The following is a 12752-nucleotide window of genomic DNA, read 5'->3' as shown; positions in this document are numbered from 1 at the left end:
TTCTCCATGCGGAGGATGCATTTGAGCCCTCACTAAAGCTTTATTCCTCCATCCAGAATATGATTCACATTTGTTAGTGAGTAAACCCCATTTTAAAAGCATTTAGTCATATAAAGTATTTGTCATGAGGAATGTGTGTAGGCTTGAAGCAGCATTGTGTGGGAGTGGAACGGATACGGATTCAGCCGCTACAGAGAATATAGCAGTTATGTGTTTTTATTTACATTTTAAAAAGAAAATTAATTATCCATTTATCCATGTTAATTATTTTTCGACATTTCTTTACTGAAAGTCATCCCAGTTCCCAAATATAACTTTAAAAAGTAAATCAAACTTTTTTTTTTCATAATTCATGCAAGAGTGTTACATTTCATTCTACTTTTAAACAATTTAGTGCAAAAAGTAAAAAATATCACACAACACACTCTCCTAAATTAATATGTTTGTTCAAGAATATTGCAGTTATCATGTTTTTATTTATATATTTTTTTAATTATTTATATTTTTAAATAATATATATATATATATATATATATTTGTTTAATTATTTATGTGTTTAATTATTTATATTTAAAACAATATGTGTTTAATTATTTATATTTTTAAATGATCCATTTATCCATATTAATTATTGGTCAATATTTACTATTGGTCAATATTAAAAAAAGTCCTCCCAATTCCCCGAAATAACTTTTCTTATGCATGAAAACTGAATCAAACATATTCTGACATTCAAGATGGGTTAAATATCATTCTAGATACTTTTAAATAATTTAGTTTTTAAAAAATGTGTAAAATATCACACAGCGCTCTCTCCTAAATTTATATGTTTGTTGAAGAATATTGCAGTTATCATGTTTTTTTTTATATATTATTGGAACATTTGTATTTGTTTATATTTTTAAATGACCCATTTATCCATAGTAATTATTTTTTCAGTATTACTTTACTTTTTTAAAAAAGTTCTCCTCATTCAAATATTGCATTTCTTATGCATGAAAATGTAATCAAACATTTTTAAACCATTTAAAAAAATAATAATGCAGGCAACAGATGGTTGAATATCATTTAGGTTTGAATAATTTATTGAAAAAGTGTCAAATATATCACACAGCACTCTCTCCTAAATTATTATTTTTAAATAAATATTGCCTATCAAATATTTTTTCTTTTTTTAAATTATCCATTTATCCATATTAATTCTTTTCAGCATTTACTTTACTTTTTTTTTTTAAAAGTCCTCTCAATTCAAATATAGCTTTTCTTATGCATTAAAACTCAAACAGATTTTCTTTACCATAAAAATCAAAGTTTTTCCCCATAATGCATGCAACAGAGGGTTAAATATCATTCTAGATCCCTTTCAATTTTTTTTTGAAAAATTGTATAATATCACAGCACTCTTCCACAACTCATTCAGAGACTTCATGTGTTCTCTAACTGAATATATCCGCTGAAGTCTGTAAATGCACGACCGGCTTCAATGGGGTCTGTAAATACATTGATTTCAGTGGTGCAAAGATCAATGTTCATTGGTCAAAAAGCTCTAAACACGTCGTTCTGGGTCCCATCTGGACACTGGGAATCTATGAGGGCATCATCAGCACCATTTGCACCAAATCACCAGATTGTTTATTGGACATTAAAGCTCGCATTCAAGTATTTTAGTCCTGAGAAGTCCGAAAGCTTCTATATACAACAAACTGGCAAAAACTGACAGTGATATGACTGACAGTTCTGAAATTACAAACACTGCCGCTCAGAGTCTGGAATAAAGGCTGTCAAAACACATTCAGTTCAGTGCTCATAATCTTATCCTTTGCCTGCTGGCATTTGTAAATAACACAAAAAATGCAATTCTGAGCTTGGTCAATTATTTGCATGAAATATCACCAGTGTTCTAGAAGCAGATGTGGGGAGCAACGCTGAAGACGCCATAATAAACAAAATGCCATTAATAACTGACAACTGCACTTCACCACTCTTGAATCAGACCACACACTGAAATGCCATTGGTCTGGCCACATGCAGTAACCACAGTTCACCTCTAGATGTCACTGCTTTGCTCTGCTCTTTAAATGGAAAGATCGTGACACATTTAAGGCTTAAATATCACTCACATTCATGTCAGCTTTAACTTTCTTTCAGCGTATCAAACTGTGATATCACATCAATTCCCATTCCCAGTGTAGTTGTGTGGAATAATAATATGGTGCTTTTCAGAATATGTACCCCTGACAGCAGGTTCAGGAGTTCAATTGCTGGCTGATAGACTGAAACCAAGTCATTTATGCCTGGAAACTGACTAACAACAAAACTAGAGAGAGTGAAATTAAAGTGTTAAAAAATGCACCCTTCCGGCAGGTGAGTATGATAAAACCTGTAGAGCTGTGCAATATGAACATACTGTATATATATATATATATACATATATATATATATATATATATATATATATATATATATATATATATATATATATATATATATATATATATATATATATACTCTCAGAAAAAAAAACACCTTTGTACCTAAAGAGTGCATATTAGTCCCTCAAAGGTATATATTGGTACCAAAAGTGTACATATAGAACCCTTTTGAAGGGTACTGTCCCAGTGACAGCTTTTGTACCTTTTTTTTCTGAGAGTGTGAATATATATATATATATATATATATATATATATTGGGCCTTTATGTGATAAAACAGTGACATTAAAAGACCAAATTCTGTATAACCTTATTGATGATGCATACTATATACAGTTGAACAGATGAGCTCAGAATATGAATCCAACTCGCTAAATGGTTAAGCGTTTTCTCTATAATGGTTTCCTATGGGAAAACGCTAAAAGAGAAACTGTGTGTAGCATTTATATTATGGGTTCTTCTGCTTGCCTGTATGCATCATTAATAAGGTGTTTATTGAGTTTGGTCTTTTAACATCACTGTCTTCCTACATTAGTACAAACTTACTGGCGGTCAATGGAGGAAAGCTTTGTTTTGTGTGAAAACACATGTGTTCACATGAAAACCATCAAATGCATGTGATAAGCGATTGATTTAAAGGAATAGTTCACTTAAAAAATAAAATTCTGTCATCATTTACTCGCCCTCAAGTTCTTTCAAACCTGTATGAGTTTCTTTCTTCTGCTGAACACAAAGGAAGATATTTTGAAGAATGTGGTTAACCAGACATTTGATGGACCTAATTAACTTAGTAGAAGAAAAAAGAAAGAAAGAAAAAACACTATATGGAAGTCACTGGCTACAGTCAATGAGTCTGCTTACCGACATTCTTCAAAATATCTTTTTGAAGAAAGAAACTAATAGGCCTACAGGTTTGGAACAACATGAGGGCGAATAAACTATGGTAGATTTTTGGGTGAAATATCCCTTTAACAACATTTGCGATTTGATAATCACATCAGTTTTGATTTTATTTCGGTTAATCATGCAGCCCTAGAAAGTGTTTTAAAACCAGTTAACACACAAGGATGCAGGTGTGTTGTGAAGTCACCTCAAAATGACGCTTTCTCCCTCCAGCACGGTAATGTTGTCGGGCAAGTGTCCGAACTCGGCCGCCTGAGCACCGGTGGGTCCTGCCAAAGAAACCAGAGGAGAGACAGTGAGCAAACAGCAGTTATTCAACAGCAGAAGGTCCACTCGATCCCGAGTCCCCGGGCGGCATGGCGGGTACTGAGTACCTCATTGATCCTGATCAGGCAGGATTTGTTTTTGTGGTTTTGCTTAGTTATTTGTGAGGAGAGAATAATAAGAGCGCAAAACGACAGCATGGAGCCGTCGGCGCTGACCGTCAGCGGGCTTGAATAATGATTGGGTTGTGGCCCGTGTGCTCTCGTCGAACAGACCTGATAATGAGCCCGGGGAAGAGGATCCGCACACAAGCGGCGGAGCGTGAAATGAAGGGACCGCCGCTGCAATGGGAACGTACACACACTCACACACACTCGCTGTCACTTGTGTACAAACACATACACGTGCGCCGTTTTCATATGCACAAATAAGACTACACACAGAAATCACACTGGGATGCGAACCGAGCAGGACATCAGAGGAAATGTGAATTTGCTCGGGCTGTTAGCAGGTGGCACCAAATCCTTTTTAGTTTTCAAATGACATTCCTGTTCTTATCTATTCAGGTTTTGCAAAATACGCTTCAATTTCCTCGGCAAATAGAGAATAGTGCGCTACTATTCCTGCCAAATGCTTCTATTTTTTATATTTTCAGTTTTCATTCAAATTACATTTTTTTGTCATTTTGTTGTGCTTTTGTCACATTTCTCTTCAGCGTTAGTTTTAGTAATTTTAGAACTTCAGTTTAGTTTATTTCAGTTAGTTGCCATGGAAGAATTTCTAACTTAAAGGTGCTCTAAGCGATGTTACGTGTTTTTTAGGCCGAAACATTTTTTGTCACACACAGCAAACATCTCCTCACTATCCGCTAGCTGCCTGTCCCCTGAACACACTGTAAAAAAACGCGGTCTCTGTAGACAGCCCAGGCTCCACAAACGGCAACAAAAACAAACTGGCCCAGCCTGGACCACGAAACATAACAAACTGTTCCAGCCAATAACCGACACGAAGGCTTTGGGGGTGGGGTTTGGGGGTTTAGTGCGCGGATGAGGAGGAGGGAGGGTCGAGCTAGCCTCCGTTTTGTTTGAAAATACTTGTCAGTGACGTCACCCAACATCACTTAGGGCACCTTTAAGTTTTTAATCTAACATATAACGAGTTTGTTTGCCCATACAATCTTTAAGATATTAGGTTAAACTTATTTGGCTTGCTGTCCACTGATGAGGGGCTAAATGTAGGATATGATTACGAAGCGCAAAGGTACGTAAGATGAAGGTGGAGCTGGGGAGGTGGAGGGATGCTGGAACAGCGGATGCTAGAGAGAGGTAAGCGGCTGCTTATATACTCTGGCTGTTGATTGAGAGATTAGATGGGCTCGCTCCTCCCTAAATTACGTTTAGGAACTTCATATGTTCTTTCAGCTTTATTTCACTTATGCATGGAAGCTTGTTTCAGCCACTGAATAAAAAGAAAAGCAATTGCGACTTTTTATCTCACAATTCTGACTTTTTTTTCAGAAGTGTGAGATATAAACTCGAAATTCTGAAAAAAGTCTGAATTGTGAGACATACTGTAAATTGCAATTGCAAGTTATAAAGTCAGAATTGCGAGATATAAACTTACAATTGCGAGAAAAAATCATAATTGTGAGAAAAAAAATCATAATTGCAAGATAAAAAGTCAGAATTATATTTTTTAATTGTTTTATGCTGTGGCGGAAACAAGCTTCCATACTTATGTGACGATCATAAGCAAACTTAATCAATTTCAGGTGATTTATCATGGTATGTGTCAGCTACAGGACTTCATCTCTCACAATTGTGACTATTTCCCATAGCTGTAACTGTATATTTCACAACTGCCACTTTATTTCTCATAATTACCAATTAATATCTCACAGGGTGTCTTTATATCTCACAACTGCGAGTTTATTTATGGTAAATGAGAAATTATCTATCATAAGTGTTTGCATTTGAATGAATTGGTAGACAATGGGAACATACACATACACACACAAGTGCACAAACACACACACGAGTGTTTTCATATGCACAAATAAAACTACACACAGAAATCATACTGTGATGTGAACCGAGCAGGACATCAGAGGAAATGTGAATTTGCTCGGGCTGTTTGCAGGTGGCAAAAACAACGTCAAATTCCTTTTTAGTTTTCAAACGCCATTCTTGTTCTTATCTATTCAGTGTGCAAAATACGTTCCAATTTCCTCTGCAAATAGAGATTAGCGTGCTATCGGGACAGAGGCCTCTCTCTCCCGGCGTGGCTCCATCGAATATGGCTCCAGCGTCTTCCAGCTCTGCTCATAATCCTCATCATAACAGCCACTGTCCTTCATATCTGCCGGACAATATTTGGTCATCCTGCCTTCGAGGTTTAATATACGAGACAAGTGCAGTCAAGAGTTAAGAAGCACCCGGAAGGTCTTGGTGTTTAACGTGCATGCGAAGCCAGTGAACCGACAGCTTGCCAAGTGTGATTGGAGAGAGTAAGAGAGGAAGACAAAAGGAGATGGTGGATTTTAAGCAGAACGGCATGTGATGGCCAAACGCTGGGCTTTTTTTAATTTGAGAGGGAGCCCACGGCGGAGGAGCCCCAAATTGCTCAGAGTAATGAAAAGAAGCGTGGCTGCATTGTCATGCACGTCATGGTATCGTACACAAATTGCATAAAGCTGCTTTGCATTATCCGCTGAAGTGACCAGCAATGACATTGCTAAATTAAGTTTTCTCGACTTGCGGCGCACAAGGGCACAGACTGATTTAAATCAGAGTAATTGCTTAATCATCTTTCATTATTTTCATTATTAATCATTCTTTTTAAAGAAAGCGCAAGTCTGTGCATGTGTGTATGCATATATGAGCTAGAATGATTTCTGCATTCACAAGATGCTTTAATACCCACTTTATCTGTTAGAGTTAAAAATGGTGGTTAATACTTGCATTTTATACATCACATTAGAAATGGAGGGTTAAGTTAAGTGTATTGCATGAGTTAGTATTGCACTATGTCTATGCATATAGACATCTATGCATGTACTATATACTGAGAAGTATATGAGTATGCTATTTCAAACAGCCTAGGAGTGGCACTTAAAAAAAAAAAAATCAATTATCAATTTATTCAAAAAACTGAACTGAAAAAATTTAAATGTACAGTGCTTTTCAAACAGACACAGACAGTTATAAACTTTTTTTAAATTAATATATAAAGATAAAGTTAATTGCAACAATGAAACAATTTTAAATGCAAATTTTAAATTGCTTTTCTAAATCCTCCTTTGCCAATCGAGTAAAAATAAAATACCAGCAAAGACGAATGCTGATGGAGTTTTTGGGCTCAAGACACACTTTGCATTGCATTAATGTAAACAAGATTAATCAAAGATAATATCTCTGGCTGCTTATAAATGAAAAAAAAAAAAAAAAAAGATTCTATACACTAATGTACACTGCTATTCCATTTCCAGAGTGATGAATAAGTCAGCAGCATTTTTAAAGGGGTCGTTATGATGCTTTTTTTCATGTTCATCTTTCTTTAGTGTGTAATGTTGCTGTTTGAGCAAGAAAAAGCTCTGCAAAGCTCCAGTTATTCTCTATATCAGTGTTTCTGAACTCCCTGAAACGCCTCCATTGTAGTCTTGAGTTTCTTCCGGGAACGAACACGTCACAATATTCCTCATTTAAATAATTAATATGCAGAATAAAGGGGCGGGGCCTGGTTGAGTTAGTTAGTAGTGTGTTGAAACTGGTGGTTATGGTAAGGGGCAGGACATTTCACAAACACACTCGACCAATCACAACACACTGCTCCAGCCGACCAATCAGAGCACAGTGTGCTTTCCAGAAAGAGGGGACAGGAACTAAACAGAGGTGCGTTTCCCGAAAACATTGTTAACCACTATGGTTGTAAGTTTCGTCGTTATCAGCATTCAACGTGTCAGTATTTCTCGAAACCATCGATAGCTCTCGATCTGTTGCATAGTTTCTTGTTTGCATGGCATGTGGACTTATTAATAAATCCTTATCTTGAGCAAAATAAGCAAGCTTCTTTTATTTCCAAGATGACAACTAAAATAAGGCAGTTAACTCAATGAGGTCAACAATGTAGCACACTATGTTTTCCACTGTATTTTTTTTATGAACAGCAGGCAATGCACATACGCTGTGCAGTATGATGTTATCAGCATGCAAGTATTGCATTGTGAACATCCCTGAAATTCTCTGGCTTTAAAGCAAATGTAGTTGCTATGCACTTCAGGGCAGTCAGGATGCAGGACGCATTTTCCTCCTACTCTCTGAAAAGCCAAGGTTCCTTCTACTCTTGCGCTTTGTTCTTGATGTATGAAACAACCTTCTAGACATCCTGAAAAATAACAGCACAGTTCAATGAATCAAGCATTAAAGAGGCCAGTTTTCCTTGATCTTTTGACATATAAAAGGTTAATGTACAATACAAATATTTTGTAAGTTCCAGATCTCAAAACTTCCTTGTTTGTCAAAAAAACAGCTTTTATTGAAAGCAAGCTCAGAAAACAACTCGTTTCGGATTTTTGCCACATTATTGCATCATAGTGCGACGAAAGTCCGCCTCTATAGGTGAAGATCAGCACCTGATTTGTGCATGTCATGTAGCAGTTAATATGAGACAGAAGCAAACACAGGATTCCTCCAGCAACAAAACCACAGAGACATGGTAAGAGAGAAGGCAGTGCCAACTATATTTGATCCAACAGTAATGTCACAACACACAAGTGTGAGTAACTGTGTTTTTTTCGTTTTTATTTACCATTTGACACTACTGCTTTGTCTGTTACTGTACATTTTAATATGCAAAACTGTTACCCAATCATAGCAGTGGGCGTTTACTTTCAAGTCTTGAATGTGTCACACTTATCAAAACCTATGTGTGTTTTAGAGTTTTTGTTTTTTTAGATTTTTACTTTTTTAGATTTTTCTGTCCGAGCCCGGCCCTTGTCCGACAGAGCAGTATCCGAGCCCGACCCGAGCCTGACACAGTTAAAATAAAACATTTTTTTCTCATACTGACACACATTTGTTTGTGTGGAAAGCCTGCTTTTATTAAGCAACTTTTTTATTTTTAAATTTTTATTTTATTTAAGGCATTCGGAAATGTCAGCAGATGAGCGCATACGGGACAACAAGCGCACGTTAACACAGGCGCGCACCAGAGTCCCAATCATATAGCCAACTGAAATTAAATCAACATCCCACTAAACATTGGACGTCGGACAGACGTGCAGATCATGTATATATTAAGGGTCCGTTCCATGATCAATTCTAGACATCTATTCGACCATGACCCAACTTGGACGTCAAATTGACGTTCAACATTGGACCTTTAAAAAAAAAATTTGGACATCATTTGGACGTCTATGACAAGTGCAGGAAATTTACATGATTAATATGTAATATTTTTTTATTTACAAATATCAACATTGTTGTTATCAACATGATTAATACATATGAATACAGATTATTTATAATTATTTAAGATCATTTTCCAAAAACTCCATTTGATTGTCTCAGCATCAGGTGATAAGTGGAGACGCATACTAAGATGTGATGCTGTAGCTCAAACAGTAGAGCGTTGGCACTTGCAAAGCCATGATCATGGGTTTGATTCCCAGCGAAAGCAAGAACTGATATGAATGTAAATGTGTAATAGAATGTAAGTCACTTTGGATAAAAGTCCGCCAAATGCATAAATGTAAATACATGGTACAGAAAACATGTCCTCCACCCTTTTGAAACTACAGTTATAGAAGTTGTATAAAAACAACATCTAAAATTAGTCTAAATTTGATGTTGAAAAGACGTCCACAAACGACCACATTTGGACTATAAATAACCCTTTACACAGAGGTCCCACTGACGTCAACATTAGACGTGCGGTAGACGTCGAAAAAAGACGTCGCCTGGCGTTACAAAACAACCCCTTTAGTGGACCGAAATTGGACGTCCAAAAATGACATCACTCTGATGTCACAGTGCGCAGTGGGATAGGCCTACCAAAAATGGCCCAAGTTAACAGAACAAAATCCAAAAAATTCACAAAAGAGGTTCTGTGGACCTAGGTCTCTTAATGAAATCAACACGAGTGTCCCCAGCGAAGTAACATTAACGTAACACAAATGCAGCTTATTGAAATGAAAATCACTCTTACCAATTTCCTCGAAAACTGTATGGGCTACTAAACTGCAACATGGGATCTATTTACATAATCCATCCATCAAAGTTTAGGCTAGCTGAGCCCGACCCGAACCCGAACATCATTTCTAAATATCTGTCCGAACCCGTCCCGGCCCTTCGGGCTCGGGTCGGGTCTCCATCCTCTAGTGTGTTTCACAGAAAGGGTCAAAAAAGGATATAAAATACCCTTTTACTTATAAATCAGGATGTTTTTATATGTCAAAATTTTGATAACAATATAAGTGGGCCTCAGACATAATTTTAAAATTAAGTATTATTTGCAGTTCATGACCCCTTTAAACTTAAAGCATTAAGGGCAATTCAGCTTAAAAATCACCTCATTTTACTCATTTCCATTTCTTGTAATACTTTGCATCAAGCGGATGATGCATGCACAAGGTAAAGTCCCAGTGCATTATGGGAATGGGTATAGAAACAGAGGGGGTTATTCCCAATTCCCTTTTCAATTCTTATCTTCACAGCTCAATTGGCACCTCAGATTTTAATACCTGGCCGGTTCTGCTCCCCCAGCTCGGTGTGTTATATCTCTAGCTGGGTCAACACTCCCATGCCGTATGCACAAATACGCTTGATTATGAAGTGCTCCATTCTATTTTCGCTCTGTTGTGAAAACCACATCGGTCTTTTCCCAGGGTGTTCCCAGCTGAAATTAAATGATGCACCGGGTTTGCTTACAAGAGTAAAATAAAATTTGGGGGCAGTGAGAAATGCACCTGATAATAAAACAAAACAGACAGGGCATGTAAATAATACTTTTTTTCCCCCCTTTTTTTTAATGATGTTAAAACCTCATTAGTTTAATATCTGGTCTGAAATCTACGACTGCCAAAGACATATGGGTGAAGAAATATTCCCTTAAGAAATCTGTGCAAACGTACAGTACTGAGTGAATATACATGCCATTTAGGGATGACCCGACCTGATCTAGATTTTAATGTACTTGAAATGTGCACCAAGCACTAGGAAAATACAAGTATTAGATCGGGATTCAATATCGGCAGACACTCCATATTCAATGACTCGTATCGGATTGGGGGCACAAAAACTTCCCTAATGCTGTGATTTTCCTGTAGCTCAAACAGTAGAGCATTAGCGCTTGCAATGCAAAGGTCATGGGTTCGATTCCCAGGGAAAGCAAGAACTGATAAGAATGTTAATGTGTACCTTAATGCAATGTACGTCGCGTCTGCTAAATGTTAATGTGCAATACAATGTAAAGAAACGTTCTAGATAGGCAGATAACCATATGTATTGCTCTTAACACTGCAAAGGGGCTGCAGGAACAATCGTGGATGTGCTTTAGGATCCACAACCTCACAGTTTCACCATCTTAAATCTGTCACAACTCAATCTAGATCCGTACGGACCAGAGACAGCATGTGAAACAGCTGTGACAGAGTCAGAACAAAGTAAAAGTGCCTCAGAGAGTGGCAGTCTCTCTGACATAAAAAACACATGAATCAAAGTTGCTCCTTGATGCGGTTTCTGGAAAAGTGTCGTCAGAGGCAGAGAGAGCAGTTTATGATGGCGTTAGAAGTGGCCCATACCGGACAACATTTCTGTGTAAATATACACAATAGTTATAATATAAAAGTGTTAATTTAATGTTTAAAAATATAGTTAAATTTAACAATAATAAACTATTTTTAAATGCAACTTTTAAATAGCCATTTGCATTTGCCAAATGTTTTTCCGTATCCATTAGCAAATCAGTGAAAAAATATATAGCATTGGACAGTTCATCATCTGGGCTCCAGACTGCCATCAAATGGTTGTATTTTGCGACATTTTTTCCTGCCGTTGCGACTAAATTTTGTTAGAGGTCTCACTGGTGCTGTAATACACTGTAACCATGGGATTGTGGCAGAAACGGTCAAATGTTTTTACACTATTCATTTCAGGATTCGTATAACCTTCTGAGAGTGAAATTCAAGAATCACTTCACACTTTTTCCCACACTTCAGAGCTCTGAATGCTATCAAATTTTTTATGTGATGATCAAAAACATTATTTATTGATCCTTCAAAGATTGTGCCCATTTGTAAAACTAAACCAATTGGTGGCAAACAAACACTTATACTATAACTATAACCAGTAGAGGGCGGCAGAGGACCACTTATTGGCTTATTAGCCACTCTTTCAGGTTTTACAGGCAAATCTTTGCTCATGAGTGAATGTTGTAGAAACCAGACATTTTTTATAGTTTTTATCATCAGAACATGACAAACACTTGCCAAACACCTCACTCAATAATATTACATGTTATGTCTCTTAGAAATGCACATTTCACAGTAGCTTGAGTTTGGATGCAGATGTCAATTTATGTTCATTAACAAGAACAGAAAACATCTGTCAAAATTGTAACATCCTCATTATTACAGGGTCACATTTGGTCTTTGGATCATGTTAACCACAGGTAAAACCATGCATTGCACCTCACCACGATGGTAAAAAAAAGTAACTATATTGTTTCTATGGTATTTGTTATGGAAAAAAGTAGCCTAAAGACATTAAGTATAATAAAAATGCACAAAAACTGCTATAGCATAATAACAAAAATATATTCCATTAATGTCTACGTTAATATTATAATTAAATTTGATATTAATATCCCACATTTCTGCCACAATCCCATGGTTACAGTTAGCATTACTACAGTAAATCCATGGTAAATGTTGGTGATTTGTGGATTGAAAAGCCTGAAAAGCTGTTTTCAGAATCAGTGTTGTTGAGAATATCAGCGCTGTTTCGTCAGGCTTTAAACTAGTTCACGAGGCATTTGATTTGTGGTTTGTATATGGGAGAAGAACTCTACACTGAACTCCAACGCTTTCCACCCCTTTTTTTTTCTACGACTTTGAAACAAAATGCAAAATAAGTATTTATTGACAAGATAATTCATGC

The 12752-nt window shown here is 36.6% G+C and overlaps 2 protein-coding genes across 2 annotated transcripts in view; one reads left to right on the top strand and one right to left on the bottom strand.

Annotated features, from left to right (window-relative positions):
• LOC308704774 (uncharacterized protein) overlaps positions 1–12752 on the top strand; it is a gene marked incomplete at its 3' end in the record, with an annotated part of 525175 nt that overhangs the window by 115200 nt on the left and 397223 nt on the right. The window lies entirely within an intron of this gene.
• Positions 1–12752, bottom strand: part of iglon5 (IgLON family member 5) — a gene marked incomplete at its 5' end in the record, with an annotated part of 63898 nt that overhangs the window by 26851 nt on the left and 24295 nt on the right. The window contains 2 exons of the mRNA XM_081388014.1: positions 3521–3602; positions 3816–3938. Coding sequence (XP_081244140.1) covers positions 3521–3602; positions 3816–3938 — 205 coding nt within the window. The remainder of the gene's footprint in view (positions 1–3520; positions 3603–3815; positions 3939–12752) is intronic.

Source organism: Scardinius erythrophthalmus, assembly GCF_964197995.2.
Source record: "Scardinius erythrophthalmus genome assembly, chromosome: 16".
NCBI lineage: Eukaryota > Metazoa > Chordata > Actinopteri > Cypriniformes > Leuciscidae > Scardinius > Scardinius erythrophthalmus.
This window is presented reverse-complemented; position numbering and strand designations above follow the sequence as displayed.